Here is a 16,683-nt window from a genome sequence, read left to right as displayed (position 1 = left end):
AACAGTAAGTAGAGGGAGTGATGCCACAGAAATGGCAGACTAGGGAGCTCCAAGAATTGGTCCCTCCACTGAAGCAGCTGTTAAGCTGGCAAAAACTGGAACCAACCTTTTGGAACTCTGGAATTTAAAAAAAACCTTGCAGAAACTAGGTGAATGCTTAATAAAAAAAGAAGCCACTTAATTTTGGCATTTCTGATTACCCACCTACCATATTACATATTCCTCTCAAATGTGCAGGGATCTTTTTTAAAGAGAGAGCATATGTTAGGCTGCAGAACCAGTCTCAATATGTTTTAAAAGAATGAGATCCCACAACCACAATGGAGTGAGGCAAGAAATCGGTAACAGAAGAAAAACTAGAAAATTCACAAATATGTGAAAACTGAACTACATATTCTTAACCCATAGGCCAAAACAGAAATCATAAGGGATATTAGAAAATACTTTGAGATAAATTAAAATGAAAGCAGAATATAAAAAAATTTATGAGATGCAATGAAAGCCATGTTCACAGGAAATCTATAGGTGCAAACATTTACACTAATAAAGAAAAAAAATAAATGAAGAAAGATCTCGAATCCACAACCTAATTTTACTTCCTAAGGGAACTAGAAAATTAAGAGCAAACTAAAACAAAAAAACAAGAAAAGGCAGGAAATAATAAAGATTAGAATGGAGATAAATGAAATAGAGAGTAGAAGAATAATAGAAAAAAATAAACAGAACCAGAAATTGATTTTTTTGAAAAGATCAACAAAATTGATAAACCTTTAGCTAGAATAACTAAGAAAAAATGAGAAAAGACTCCAATTACTAAATATCAGAAATGGAGGGAACATGTCTACTGACCTTACAGCAATAAAAAAGATGATGAGAGTACTATGAACAATTGTATGCCAATATATTAGAGAATCTAGATAAAACATGCAAACTTACACAAATTGCCTAGGAACAGACAAATCACAAAAACTGACTCAAGAAGAAATAAAAAATATGAACGGACATATAAGAAGTAAAATGACTGAATCATTAACCAAAGGCTTCCTCAAAAAGAAAAGTTTGTACCAGTTCACTCATGAATTTTACCAAACATTTAAATAAACATTAATACCAATCCCTTTCAAACGCTTCCGGAAAAAAAATCAAAGAATAGGAGAACATATCCTAACTTATTCTATGAGGCCAGTATTACCCTAACACCATAGCCAAAGACAACACACACACACACACACACCAGATTAATATTGCTTATACAGATGTAACAATCCTCAACAAAGCACTAACAAATTGAATCCAATAGCATACTAAAAGGATAATACATCATGGCCAAGTGGGATTTAGTCCAGGAACATAAGGCTGGCCCAACATCAGAAAATCAATCAATGCAATACATTAGATTAACAGAACAATGAAAAAAAAAACATGATTATCTAAATTAAAGAAAAGCATTTGACAAAATTCAACATCTTTTCATTAAAAAAAAAAAAAATTCAGAAAGCTAGCAATAAAAGGGAACTTATTCAACATCATAAAGGGCACTTAGGAAAAAAACCCCACAGCTAACACCATACTCAATAGCAGAAAAGTAAAAACTTTTTCCCACAAGATCAGAAACATGACAAGGATGCCCGCTTTCACCACTGCTGTTCATCATTGTACTGGAAGTTCTAGCCAGAGAAATTAGGAAAGAAAAAGAAGTATTAATAAAAGACATGCAAAGAAAGTGGGAAGGAAGAAGTACAACTAATTGTATTTGCCGATGTCATCATACTGTACATTGGAATCCCAAGAATCCATTAAAACTATTACTAGAGCTAATAAACAAATTTAGCAACATTGAAGGATACAAGATAAACAGAAAAGCCCATTGTGTTTCTATACATCAGCAATGAACAATCCCAAAAGGAAATTTTTAAGAAAATTCAATTTACAGCAACATCCAAAAGAATGAAATACCTAGGAACAAGTTTAAACAAGGAAGTAAAAGGCTTTCTACCCTAAAAACTATAAAACTTTGCTCAAGAAATTAAAGAAGACCTAAATAAATAAAAAGATATTACATGTCTATGGATTAAAAGATTTAGTACTGCTAAGGTGACAATATTCCCCAAATTAACCCACAGATTTAGTGAAATCCCAATCAAAATCCTAACAGCGTTTTTGCAGAAATGAAAAAGCGGATTCTCAAATTCATATGGAATGACAAGAGACCCCAAATAGCCAAAATGATACTGAAAAAGAACAAAGCTGGGGGAATCACACTTCACAATTTCAAAACGTACTATAGTGATCAAAACAGTCTACTGGCATAAAAATAGATGTCTAGACTACTGACATAAAATCAAGGGTCCAGAAATAAACCCATATATCTATGGACAAGTGACTTTCAACAAGAGTGCCAAGACCACTCAATGGAGAGAGAACAGTCTCTTCAGCAAGTGGTACTGAGACAACTGGGTACCTACATGCAAAAGCATGATGTTGGAATCCTGCCTTATGCTATATACAATAATTAACCCAAAATGGATCAGTAGCCTAAATATAAGAGCTAAAACTAGAAGACTCTTTTTTAAAAATGGCAGAAGGCCGGGCGCGGCGGCTCACGCTTGTAATCCCAGCACTTTGGGAGGCCGAGGCGGGCGGATCACGAGGTCAGGAGATCGAGACCACGATGAAACCCCGTCTCTACTAAAAATACAAAAAGTTAGCCGGGCGTGGTGGCGGGCCCCTGTAGTCCCAGCTACTCGGAGAGGCTGAGGCAGGAGAATGGCGTGAACCCGGGAGGCGGAGCTTGCAGTGAGCCGAGATCGCGCCACTGCACTCCAGCCTGGGCGACAGAGCAAGACTTCGTCTGAAAAAAAAAAAAAAAATGGCAGAAAAGCTTCATGACACTGGATTCGGCAATGACTTCTTTGTTTGACATCACAAACAAGGGCAGCAAAAAATAGACAAATTGGACTACATCATAATTTAAAACGTTGTGCATTAAAGGACACTATCAACAAAGTAAAAAGGCAACACGGGATGGGAGAAATATTTGCAAATCTTATCTCTGATAAGGAATTGACATCTAGAATCTACAGCTCAAGAACAACAAGAAAAACAAATAGAACAAAAAATGAGAAAAGGAACGTCATTGAACTATACATTTAAAATGGTTAAGAGAAACTCTATGATGAGTTTTATTTTACTATTAACACAATTCGTATTTTTTTTAAAAATTGGCAAAGAAGTTGAATAGATACTTCTCCAAGGAAGATATATTCAAATGACCAACAAGCACATGGAAAGATGCTCAATATCTTTTGTTATTAGGGAAAAACAAATCAAAACCACAGTAAGATAAATTTATCCACTTGGAATTTTAAAAAGGGAAAATAACAATTTTGGCGAGGATGTGGAGAGAATGGAACCCTTGTATATTATAATAAAAATGCAAAATTATGCGATTGCTGTAGAACATCATTTGGTAGTTAAAAAGTTAAACCCAGAGCCGGGCACTGTGGCTTAGGCCTGTAATCCCAGCACTTTGGGCAGCCAACGTGGGCAGATCACGAGGTCAGGAGATCGAGACCATCTTGGCTAACACGGTGAAACCCCGTCTCTACTAAAAATACAAAAATTAGCTGGGCGTGGTGGTACACGCCTGTAATCCCAGGTACTCGGGAGGCTGAGGCAGAAGAATCGCTTGAACCCAGGAGGCAGAGGTTGCAGTGAGCCGAGATCACGCCACTGCACTCCAGCATAGGCGACAGAGTGAGACTCTGTCTCCAAAAAAAAAAAACAAACAAAAAAAACAGAGTTAAACTCAGAATTACTGCATGATTCAGCAACTCCAATCCTAGATACACATCCAAAAGAAGTGAAATCAGGTACTGAAATAAATGCCTGAAATAAATATTCATAGCAGCACTATTCACAATAGCCAAAGGTAGAAACAACCCAAATGTCCATTGAGGGATAAATGGATAAACAAATTTTGGTATATCCACACAATGGAATATTCTTCGGCCAAGTACTGATACATGCTACAATATAGATGAATCTAGAGAACATTACGGTATGTGAAACAAGTTAGACACAAAAGGCCACAAATTGCATGATTCCATTTCTATGAAATGTCCAGAATAGGTAAATCCATAAAGACAATGCAGACTGTGGTTGCCAGGGACTGACGGAAGGGTGGGGTGGGGAACAACTGCTTAATTCAGTGGTCTCCAGACTTTTGGGCACCCAGGACCAATTTCATGGAAGACATCTTCCACAGATGGAGTGGGTGGGGGTGGTTTTGGGATGAAACTGTTACACCTCAGATCATTAGACATTAGATTCTCATAAGGAGTGCACAACCTAGATCTCACGCATGCACAGTTCACAATAGGGTTTGCACTCCTGTGAGAATCCAACCCTACCGCTGATCTGACAGGAGGTGGAGCTCAGGTGGTAATGCTTATCCACCACTCACCTGTTGCTGTGCAGCCTGGTTTCTTACAGGCCATGGCCCATGGCCCATGACCCAGGAGTTGGGGACCCCTGGCTTAATGTATACATTGTTTCCTTTTGGGGTGATGAAGTTTCATAACCAGATAAAGGTGGTAGTTGCAAAACATTAATAATATACTAAATGCCACTGATTTGTTCACTTTAAAATGGTTCATTTTGTATTATGTGAGTTTCACTTCCATTAAAACAAATAATTGGCAGAGTACAGTCACAATATTAATTTAAAAAATATTAGAAGAAAATGATAAACATGTTAGCAACAACTAATTTCTTCAGTGTAGAGGTAGGACTGGGTTTGGTTTTCTTCTTTTGGCTGAATTACATTTTGCAAAATTTCTCTTATGAATATTTATGACTCTTAAATAACACCTCCAAAAAACTGTGCCCCTGAACTGCATGTTCAGTTAAACAAAAAAAAGATCTCTGATTATAAGACGTGCTAGGAATGGCCTGGTGTAGAGACAGATAAAAAATAGGCCTGCCAATTCTAATAGACGCTATATTCAGATCTTGACAGTGACCCTAAGCTGTGTTCTCCTCCTCTTATTGTTCCCTAAAAGTTATGCAGACATAGACAAAAAGAAGATGAGATTAGAAGTATAAGTGAACTCTCCCTATTAATTCAGACATGATTGGCTATTTGGACTGCGGATACTATGAAATGGGGAAGATTCAGAAGAGTGCCCATATCAGTGATAGAAATTGTAAGGGTGCCATAATAAAACTGCTTCCACTTGCTGCATGCATATATGGAAATGAAGATAGAGGCTAAAAGACTGAGTGGCTGTGGCTGGTCAGGGTGAAGGGAGGGTCATTCTTCAAGAGATTACGTAAGTGACAGCAGACAGCTGTTCTACTTCTAATGGGAACTCAGAGTGCTACTTAAATAGTACCTTGAACGCTTCTGCTTCTATATTAGGAAGGACTTAATTCCGAGAGTAGTGGCTTCTCAGATGCAAGCCCAAGGCAGACTTTCTCTCTCCTTTAAGAATAGCTCAAGTTAAGACCGTGGAACCTACAGACTAGAGGACTCGGAAAAGATTATTTCCAAGTGTGAAGGTTTTGCAACCTTTGATCTAATTAATTACGTTTGAATAGCCTGGCGTATTTATGAGAGGTGAGCTTTGTAATTGTGACGTTGGGAGCCAAAATATCTTCTCCAAATCTCATTCCAGACCTTCCTGCCAGAGACTCTGGTGCTGGATCACCTTCTGTAACAGACCCACAGAGGCACGCTAGAAGATAACATCAGCCAGACATGAAATCTGTTGTGAATTTGTTCAAGCCCTCCTCTGCTCAAGCCAAAGGGCAAAGATAGGCACGCGGGTCTGTAAAAGGGTAATCAGCTCCAGGAGGGCAGGCAGCAATCCTTAGAAGGGGGGCAAAATGGTTGCAGAGTTACGTGTGCTTGATCCAGTGCCATGGAGGTGTCCTGCATGCCACCCGGCACAGCGGTTAAATCTCCACCACTGGAATGCTCCTTTGCAAGCCCTCTCCAGATAAGAAGGAAAGAATGTAGCAGTTAAGAATCTTATCGTTCAAAATACCTGTCCCCAGGGACCCGCCTGCCAGGATGCACATTCCGGCTGCTGACAAGTCTGCATAGATGTTGGCTTGGTCTCAGGGTCACACATTCTATCATTTAATCGATCTTCACCAAACTGACACCAGACCTGGCGGTGCTTATGCCCTTTTCCACAGGTGACCAAGCACTGTAATGAAAAGCGGAGCTAGTCAGGGTCATTTCTGATCAATGTGTTGCGGTTTCTGGGGTTATTTATTGATGAGTAGGAACAGGTGTGTCCTTTTCCCACAGCAATCCCTCTCTCATAGCAATTTGTAAATATACTAAGCCTCATTTTTTTCCTTTTGTTCGTTCATTTATTCATTCATTCTGTATTTATAGTCTCTGGGCCAGTTTCGAGCACAAAATAAACTCAATACAGCTCCATGCTATAAAATCTGAAAAACAACATTCATAATTTTATAGCATAGGAGTTAAGCATGGGGAATTATAAATCAGATCAACCTAGGTTTTAACACTTATATAACCAGGTCACAAGATCTCTCTGAATCTCAATTTTCTCATCTGTAAAATGAGAATTAGTGTCTACTGCAAAGGATTGTGAAAACTAAATGAAACAAATCCAAGTAAAGCTCTTGGCACAATGTTCATTTAATAAATGCCAAATATAATCATCATTTTATCTATGCTTATTGTAGAAAATTTGAAAACTACAGAAAAACATAAATGAAAAAATTATAATGATCCAAAATCTCACTACCCAAAGATAACCATTATCAATATTTTATTATCTTTTTCCAGTTTTTTTAAGCAACTTTGGATTATAGTGAATTTACAGTTTGATCTCCCAACCCCCATTTTATCGCATATTGTTGCAAAGGTTTGTTACTTAGTTTGAAATTATAATTTAGTATTAGCTATCCAAGTAAAATTTAAACCTACTACTTATTTTATCTTTTTTAACCAAATACTGGAGATTTTTAAGCAAAGGTAATTTGTTAACCTAGAACTAAAGCACTAGGTTTGTAGTTCATTTGTCCAGGAATCAGACACTGTTAACCAGATACATTGTTAATTGACTACCATTTCAGGGGCTTTAATAGTATCCTTTTCAGATTTATTTGATGGTGAAAATAAGCAGTTAATACTGCACTTATAAGGATGGGATAAGAGCATGCATGTAGGAGCTGTAGCAGGGAAACTTTTTCTTTCCCCATATTCCGGATTTGGCCCATAAAAAAGGAAACTTCTGTTTCATATTTCTTTTTTCCCTTCTTCCCCTTAAGGAACGTGGAGTGAGTCCTTGCTTGGTAAGAATCTCCTTAGGCTGTGTTAACACTGGGCTGTATTAATAGTGAGTGCTAATACTATACCATAAAAGCAAGAAAGAAGCTGCATCTTCTTTCTCTTGTTGTCCTGGGACCATCTGCGCTAAGCAATGGAGGGTTTGCCTTGTGCTTCATTAAGTAAAGGATGAGAAAGGCATAAATCTGGAATACTCAGTCTGGTCCATTTCTTTTTTTTTTTTTTTTTCCGAGTTTTATTTTTTTTTCTTGCAGTTGGTTGGGTAAGTCAGAGAGGTCACTCCCTGGGGTCTAATTCTCTTATTTCAAAGTCAAGGAAGTAGGAAACTTCATGTTGACTTCAGATGTGAGCTAGTATAGCTTTATGATTAATAAATCCATGATTTCCTTTCAGTGACTTAGCTAGGGCTCAAAGAGGAGGGAAGGTGATGGACTGGAATTTCAAAATCACAACAGAAGCTACAACAGTGAGTGATCCAGCCAAGCCCGAAATGCCTCTGAGGTCACTGGTAGACTAGTTACATCCAGTACGACAGTCATGGGGCAGGCAGAGAACTGGAGTTGTTTTCTCAAGGGAGACAAGGGAGAAAGGGAGAGGTGGGAGAAAGGTGCACAAGGGTTTGCCTTAAACAGATAGACAGCACCAGAACTAGAATATAAGAGATGATCTAGGAGAAATAACAGCCCTCCCATCTTACCTCTGACCAGTCTCCAGATTTCCACTGTGGACAAGGGAACTCATTGCACCTCTGAATGGTAACTTTCTCTTGATGTATGCATTTGCTGTCATCCAGTACATCATTTCGGGTATTGACACAAATAGCCCTTCTCCTCTGGGTCCCACCATCACAGCTTTTAGAACACTGCAGGGACAAAATAAATAAATAAAACTGTTGCTAAGTTTCTCATAAAGTATGCTGAAGATCCTGGCTATGTTGTCTCTTCCGGCTCTTAAGAAACAAACACACAAGCTGGCCAACTCTAGTTGTTATTTTGGTGGAGATCTTTTCATGTTCTCAGTTTGCTTACCAGGTTTATAATTAAAGTCAAAATTAGCTCATTGGCTTACAAAAATACAACTGGAAATGGCTTGTAGAGTATGCAAAAGAAATCAGTTGAGTTGTTCCACTTCTTCCAATTTTCCACACGTCATGCTCATGTCAGACATTACAAATCAACCATGCTACTCTATTCTGGAAAGCTTGAATGAGGTCAGGCATTACAAATCAATCATGGTCATCTCTTCCACACAGCCTAAATGGGGCTTACACACCTGCAAGGAGCCACCATCAACTAATGAGACAGCATCCAAGAAGACTCTTTGAGTGAGAGCCAACTTACTTCAGTCCAGGCAGAATAGCGCCAGCCACCCGTGTTACATTCCCCTGAGCATTTTTCACGGTTGCTTGGTTTGGGATGACTGCTGCAAAAACCGTCATCAACCTTCTCGGTCTTCCCATCCAGCCTGCTATATTTGGCACAGTAGATGTCCAATGTGCGGTAACCCAAGCCACACTGGGCACTACATTCACTCCTGCTGGCAACATGCCACCTATACAAAAATAATGGGGGAAAACCAACATTTCTGTTAAAAATATATGCCTTATCTATAGTCAACTGGTATTCATAGAAGAGTTGAGTTCTTTTTTCTTTCTTAACTCGAATACCATGAAGCCCAAAGCCACAGTCAGTTGCTAAAATCTATCTTATACCAACATATCCATGTGTTTTTCATGGCTGCCAACATACATAGACGTCACAGAATGACAGCCAGAGGTGTTATCTTTGTGATGATTTTACCCCAACAGTCAATCTGAAATTCAAGCTACCAAAAGGAAAAAAAAATTTTTTTTGAAGTGTATTAAAACCTGTGTACATTATTATCTGTAAATAAAGACTCTTAAATTCCTTGAAGACATGGACTATATTTTATACAATTCAATTATACACTTTAAAATTAGATTTGAATCTATAAATCTCTGTCACCTTTGTATCCATACTACCTGTAACGAGATTACGGGGGCACATAGTAGGTATTCAGTATGTGCTGGCCAATCGTCTGGTTAATACCCTAGGAATATGATCAGCAGTGCTTAAATTAAAAAAAAATAATATTCTTAAACTAAATAGAATATTCAAAATAAATGAACTTAAAATGTATTTTGTTGATTAGATTTAGAAATCCAAAAAGGGTGATTTCCTTGTACTCTTCATTGGATTTCACTCTTGACTGTTCACTCATTACTGCTTAGAAACTGGGTGGTTTGTTGGTTACCAATGTCCTGAGACTACTTCCATGTGTACCTGTCCAGGGTAGAACTCAGGGTAAAAAAGAGTTCTGGCCTCATGCTTATCTTGGAATTTCTCACGAATGCCCAAAAGTAGGTCAGAGTTGACCATCTGGCAAGTAAAGTGGGCTATGGAGATTTTCTGATAGAGTGACACCATATTTGGGGGATTTTGTTCTAACCCGGAACATGTTCAATGAGAAATTGTAAAACAATGCTTTATCTCATCCTGTCACAGTGTAGTGGGGCAAACTCTCACTTCCTTCAGGAAGTGTGGCAAAAATGTGGCCCAATTCAACAGAAGCATCTGGAACTTTCATCTGCTCTTTGATTCTTGGCTACCTTCTCTTTGCCTTCGTCACCATTTCCTTGTGGAAAGGTTATTTTCCATCCTGGATGAAGAAGGAAGGTGTCCTGCCTCCACAAGAAAACAGGCCAGCAGCTTAGCATGGCAGAGTGGCTCAAGTGCCCCTGACAGTAACGTCATCCCCAGAATCTGAGCAGAGAATCTTGAAGAGTCTACTGAAAGGGTATAGCACTGCCTTAGAAAAGTTCTCAAAATGCCACCCCCTGCTTTGTAGTCTCTCCCTGGATGGTGGTCTTCAATGTTTCATGTTCATTTAGTTCATTTCAAGGGACATACAATACAATTGTATTTTAATACTATATTTCAGGAAACCATATTCCAAAGTGTTGTTAATAAGTAGAAACTGAGAAAAAAAAGTGTAAGCCTGTGTGTTTTTATTGCAGGAGAAGTTGTGGGATTAAATAATTTTAAGAACTACTGAATTCAAAAGGCTTTATATATTACAGAACTTCTCAAGGCCTTCGAAATGTTGATCAGCATTATTAATCTCCACATGGGGAAAGAGATTCTTGGTAAGGCTTTTCAGACATACTGGTGTGCCATGGATCATCTTTCAAAATGAGTGATCCACAATCATGCTTTTGGAAAAGCTATTTCAGAGTTTGACCAATCAGTAACAATCCTCTCTTCAGTCTTTAAGTTTTGGACACAGCTACTTGACAATAATTACTATAAATCATGGTTATATTGACTGTCGGTTTGATAGATGCAAGATAGAACACCTTATTTAGGCTTGGTTTGTGTCAGTGTATTTTTCAGTGAACAATTTTATTCTCCCAACAATCTATACAGGCCAGTAAGCTACGCATTTGAATGCTGACAAACAGGCATGATCTTCTGGTTAATTTTAGGAATGAGCATGCACCTGTCTAATGAGGCCTTGGAAACTAATCCTAAACTCCTGGTTTTTCTTTGCATTTAAAAATTCCTAACCCTATGATCTTCACAACTACCAAAAGACCTGGACATAATCCCTTCACCTTTTCTTTAATTAGAGGTGCCATTATTAGCATTGGAGCCTATGATCTGACCTGCTGTCCTTGTTTGGTCTGAGTAGAGTATATATAAAAGTTAAGGGTCAAAAGAAAAGTGACTTTCCCCAAATGGGAAATTTAGAATTTATAATGGCTTAGTGTGCTAGCATACCTACTATGTGAAATACAAAGAACTGAAGCCCTGATTACACCTAGGTATTGTGACATTATTTTTAATAAAAATCAGAGGATGAACTATGGAATCAGAAAGACCTGGATGTGAGTGTCAATTAAGTGACCCTAGTTGAGTCACTTAGCTTCATTAAGCCTCAGTTTCCTCATCTGTGAAATGGAGGGAAACAGAATCTATTTCACTGGGATATTTGGGGGATTGAGTGAGGGGAAGGCATGTGTAGCATTTCACACATATGGCAGACATTCAAGAAAAGTAGCTATTCCTGTGATAATTTATTATTATCATTATCATTATCCTTGGTGTTTCATTCTCCAACCAAGTTTTAAGTATCATGTAACTCCACATAAACCAATGAGCAGAAATCTATTTGAGATCTTTTGCATCATTTTATGCAAAAACTCATGGCTTTGTGGGTACCTTTTAATGTATTAGCTTTATAAGCACTGTTTAAATTTTATGTCTAAAGGCTTTCAATGCAGGAGAAACTGTGAACACCACATAAGCCAGCATCATCACAAATTAAATAGTGGCTCACTTTGGAATCTGCTCAAAGTGAAAAATAGTTTTTCAAAATAACAGCACAAACATTATCTCCACCCTCAAATTGGTGCTCCATGGGTAAACTTAAAAAGAGGGTTCTTAAAGAATTATTTATTTTTTAGATCACATTCTATTATCCGCAATGCTATGTATAAATCCACCATCTTTGCGATCATAGGAGCACACTTAGCACTGTAGGTAGGAGTTCTGCTGTATCTACAGTTTTCATCAGAGACTCAACCAGTCCTGTTCTGATTCAATCAGTGGAGAAAAAACAGGTAAGGGGCTCCAGGCAAGACAGGGAACAGAGATGGGGCAAAAAAACTCATGGGAATTATTTCTTTTCACAAAGGAAGACAAGCTACCCAGAACAGAATCCATGAGTAACACTCATCATTATAACTGAATTAAGAATAAAAATAACTCTCTCCTAGGGTTTAAGCACAGGACCTAGGTGCAGATTTAGATTTTAGTCACTCCACTAACTAGTTGTGTGAGCTTGGGCAATCTGTTTAACGACTCTCAGCCTCTATTTTCCTTATTTGTAAAATGGTAAGAATAATAATATATAAATCATAATGTTGTTTGAAGAATTAGTAGTGTATTAATTATATTAACAGGATAATAGATAATGGGATAATATAAGAACTATCCTATTAGTAAAAGAATATTAATAGGATAATATACAATTGTTAAAAAATAGTTCTTAGTAAATGGTTGACTCTATTACCATAACCATTACAGAGTACTGGGGAATGTAGTGATAATTTGATATAAGGCTACTCAGAAAATGTCACCATTCTCAATTTATTAAGGTTGTTCCTCAAGGAATCTATCCACCAAGTCATTTTTTCCCCAAACTTTAGTGATCAATTCAGTTTAGCAGTTAGTTAACTAATTATTTTTTCCTGAAGAGAACTGAACTTTAATTTAACTCAATTGGCTGAAACAATGGGTTTATATGGACATTAACTACAACAAGAATATTGCCTAGTATAAATGTCTGCCTTTTAATGTCTTCTTGTTTTTTTGTTTTTTTTTTAACAATGACTTTTGTCAATATATTTTGGCAAGTCAATTTCACTAGGGCAATGAGCTAGAAAGTCAGTGACACTGGGTAGAGGCTAGAAAGATCCTGGGCCTTTGAAGTCAGAGCCTTCAGTCAGAACTGGCAAAAATATGACATTTGTACTATAACTGTTCCTCTCACTCCCATGGCAGACATTAGTAGTCAACCTCAGAACTCCTCTGTTTTCTCAGAGCCTCAAGTAGGCCTTATAATCTGCACTAAAGCACTACAGGCAGCCAATACCCTTTGATAGGATTTGGCATTGTAATGTGGAGCCTTCAAAATGCTTAAGTATTCACTTTTCTGCTCATAAATGGTGAGACCTTAACACATTCCTATACCACTCTCCACTGAATTTCCCTTCTTAAAAGGAGGATAAAACAGCAACTCACCTTAACTGCATTTAACTGTCATGCAGACTATAAAATGTAAGCCACGACTACTTAATATTTCAATATGACACAGTCAACCTTGCAGGCAAATAGAAAAGCTTCAGAATGCTCTACCCACCCAGTATTTTCTGCCTCGGATTTTACACTTTTCTTAAATACACAATTGTTTGACTATCTCAGACATCTGTATTACATTTTCTTCTTGTTTCTTCCATGATGCTACCTTAGTGTACTGCAACTTTCAGGTGTGCAGGAGTTCTTCTACTGGGTGGTATACACTCTTGGTAGATATAGGTCATTATGGGTACTTTGAGGGATGAGGTTCTCCCCCTTTTCCTTTGACTTTCAAAACAAGTTTTCACATACAATGTGACTCAATCATAATGCTAATACCTACCCTGCAAGTTCTGAGGATCAACTGAGAATGTTTTTTGGAAAGTGCCATACTCTATTAGCTATTTTTAATTCTTAGATGAACAAGAAATCTGCACATGTATGTCTTGGATAATCAGTTCCAGAGGGATGGAGAATTGGTTAAAGCTTATTTCACTGAAACACAAGAAAGGGGAACTAAAGACCAGCATCCCCTCCTTTCGCTTCTCCTGCTGGGACCTCCTGCAAGACTCTCACAATTCAGTAATAAAGGCCTTGAGAAAATAGTGGCCCACCTCAGGTCACAGTCTGTGCCGCAGGGTTCAGTAATGGGTCCAGGCTGGGGCAGCCGATCGCATCTTTGATCAGAAACAGTAAGCTGATCAGATTCCCTGGTGCAAACAAGTTTTCGTTTCCGTTCCCCTAAGCAGAGAGGGAAAAAAAATTATTCAGGGAAAGTAATCTATTCCATAAACTATTTAGACCCCGGATTGGCAAGCATTTTCTCTAAAGAGCTAGATAGTAAACATCTTCAGAGTGTATGATCTCTGTTGCACTATTCAACCCTGACATTACAAACCCTGACATTGCAGGGCAAAAGCAGCCACTCATAGCCAATACATAAACAAAATTGTCATGGCTGTGTTCCAATAAAACTTTATTTGTAAAAGTAGGTAGGCCGGGCGCAGTGGCTCAAACCTGTAATCCCAGCACTTTGGGAGGCTGAGGTGGGCGGATAATCTGAGGCCAGGTGTTTGAGAACAGCGTGGCTAACATGGTGAAACCTGGTCTCTACTAAAAATTCAAAAATTAGCCAGGCATGGTGGCATGCACCTGTGATCCCAGCTACTCAGGAGACTGAGGCATGAGAATTGCTTGAACCCGGGAGGCGGAGGTTGCAGTGGGCTGAGATTGTGCCACTGCGCTCCAGCCTGGGCAACAGAGCAAGACTCCATCTCAAGAAAAAAAAAAAAAAAGAAAAAAAAGAAAAAAAAAGGAGGCGGTAGGCTGGATTTGGCCTACTGGCTGTGGTTTGCTGACTCCTCATTTAGACAAAAGAAAACAAAATAAATAACATATGCTATGACTACTAAAACCATGCCTCTGGAAAATTACAATGGCAGAGGTGATTTTTGCTTGGTTTTACACATGTGTACAAAAATTTCTGAGGATGAAGAAACCTAAAATTTCCTGAATCCCTTAAAAAGTTCAACTTCCCAGCCAAAAATGACTAGACACATTCAAAGAAAAGAGATTAGAGAAAGCATGCAGATAGAAGGGTTTGCAGTTTGCATGCATTTGGATGTTATTAAAAAAAAAAAATGATAAAAAAACTTCTCAAATCCCCAGAACTCAAACTCAAAGCAGATACCTTGGCAGGGTTTACTGCATGCTTGCCACGGCCCATGACTGTTCCAGTAAAACTGCTGAGGTTTATCTTCAATTGGAATATTGAAAGAATAGCGAACGTCGGGGTTGTATAACTTTCCCACCGACAAAACCTAGAATGTGTGGACAAAACAGAAAGGAAGTGGGTGGGCTTGGTGATGCCAACCAGAAGAAAAGCATGGTGGGCTCATGGTCAAGTTTTTACCTGAAGCAAAAGTTCTTGCTCAATGCGATCTGTTGAGTTAATTCTTTCTACGGCAGTCTCGGACCCACTGTATTCTACCACAGCATTCCCAATGCGAATTTCCCTTTTGGCCATTGTGACAACAAAGTTTCCATTTAACAAGAATTCACCTTTACTGCTTGATAAAGCTGTAGGTGAGGAAAGAGAATAATACATTGATCTGCTGTCAATGACTAGCTGTTTGAAATATGAAGTAACATCTGGATAGGTAGAGAGTCGCTGTGCACAGAATGGGGACTTTTGAGCCAGACGGGCATGGCTTCAAGGCCCAAGTTTGCTACTTGCCAGCTGTATGGCCTCGGGAAGGCCATACATCTCCATTTCTTTATCTCTAAAGTGGAGATAAAAGCACCTACTCCCTCGTGGTATCTGTGAAAAATAAAATGTAACCTAGGTGTCCTAATAAACCTCGAGCTTGTTATACAAGACCCACAGTTACAGAATTATAGATGGAAGCAAGAGTGTTTATATGATTTGAAAATATGTATTAGTGAACGGAACACTTATAAAATTGGTTCCTAGACAAATCTATGTATATAGAATTGGTCAAGCCTGTTGAATCTTTGTTAAGTCTTTTTTGTTTGACAGATGTTGAAATCTGAAAATCCATGGTTAATATCATGCTCAAAGATCTCCTTTTCAGTGTAGCTCACTGTGGTAGCCAGCCTCAAATACGGCCCCAACGAGCCTTGCTGCATGGTATTCACACTGTGTGCCATCCCCTCCCACATTCAATAGGAATGACTGCAATCACTAGGACAATGCAGAAACAACAGACCCTGACTTCTGAGGCAAGGCCAAAGGCACTATGGCTCTGCCTTGCTCTTCCTTGGACCTCTGGTTCTGGAAGAAGCCAGCTGCCATGTTGTGAGGATACTAAAGAACCCACAGAGAGGCCTGCAAGCAGCAGGGAAGTACTGATTCCTTCTGCCAACACCCTCTCAGTGAGTAATCTGGGAAGCGGATTCTCCAGCCCTAGTTGAGTCTTCAGATACTACCACATCCCTAACTGCCATCTTGACTGCAACCTCATGAGAGACTTCAAGCCAGAAACACCCATACATGCTGCTCCCAAATTCCTTACATGAGAAACTGAGAAAGAGTATATATTTGTTGTTCTAAGCCACTATGTCCTGAGATAATTTGTTACACAGTAGAAGATTAATACACCAACCCAGACCATTATTTCTAAACCTGCAACTGCCTCCCACTGTTAGCACATATTACATACTTTCTATCCCCTTTCTCACCTTTCTCCATGGCACTTTGTTTATAGTCTCTCTTCCCAAACAAGAATGTAAGACCCATGATGGTAAGAATGTTGAGATCATTTTATTCACTACTATATCCCAGTTTCTGAAAGAGCACATGGCAGGTGCTTGGTAAATATGTATCTTTGGGAAAGAATGAATAAATCTACTCCAGAGCTTGCAAAAGATGAAAAGAATCAGTGATGCTGCAAAAGTGATATTGGAGAACTGCTTGAATCGAGTGCCAAAATGTTGGCCAAATGAGAACCT

The 16,683-nt window shown here is 38.6% G+C and overlaps 1 protein-coding gene across 2 annotated transcripts in view; it reads right to left on the bottom strand.

Moving 5' to 3' along the window:
- The window catches only part of ADAMTS9 (ADAM metallopeptidase with thrombospondin type 1 motif 9), a 180,608-nt gene that overhangs the window by 98,248 nt on the left and 65,677 nt on the right, over positions 1–16,683 (bottom strand). For both annotated transcript variants that reach the window (XM_055259173.2, XM_063630783.1), the window contains 6 exons: positions 15,125–15,291; positions 14,903–15,032; positions 13,827–13,953; positions 8,674–8,884; positions 8,031–8,195; positions 6,051–6,215 (listed from right to left, as the gene is read on the bottom strand). In XM_055259173.2, the coding sequence (XP_055115148.2) occupies positions 6,051–6,215; positions 8,031–8,195; positions 8,674–8,884; positions 13,827–13,953; positions 14,903–15,032; positions 15,125–15,291 (965 nt within the window). The remainder of the gene's footprint in view (positions 1–6,050; positions 6,216–8,030; positions 8,196–8,673; positions 8,885–13,826; positions 13,954–14,902; positions 15,033–15,124; positions 15,292–16,683) is intronic.

Source organism: Symphalangus syndactylus, chromosome 21, assembly GCF_028878055.3.
Source record: "Symphalangus syndactylus isolate Jambi chromosome 21, NHGRI_mSymSyn1-v2.1_pri, whole genome shotgun sequence".
Classification (NCBI taxonomy): domain Eukaryota; kingdom Metazoa; phylum Chordata; class Mammalia; order Primates; family Hylobatidae; genus Symphalangus; species Symphalangus syndactylus.
This window is presented reverse-complemented; position numbering and strand designations above follow the sequence as displayed.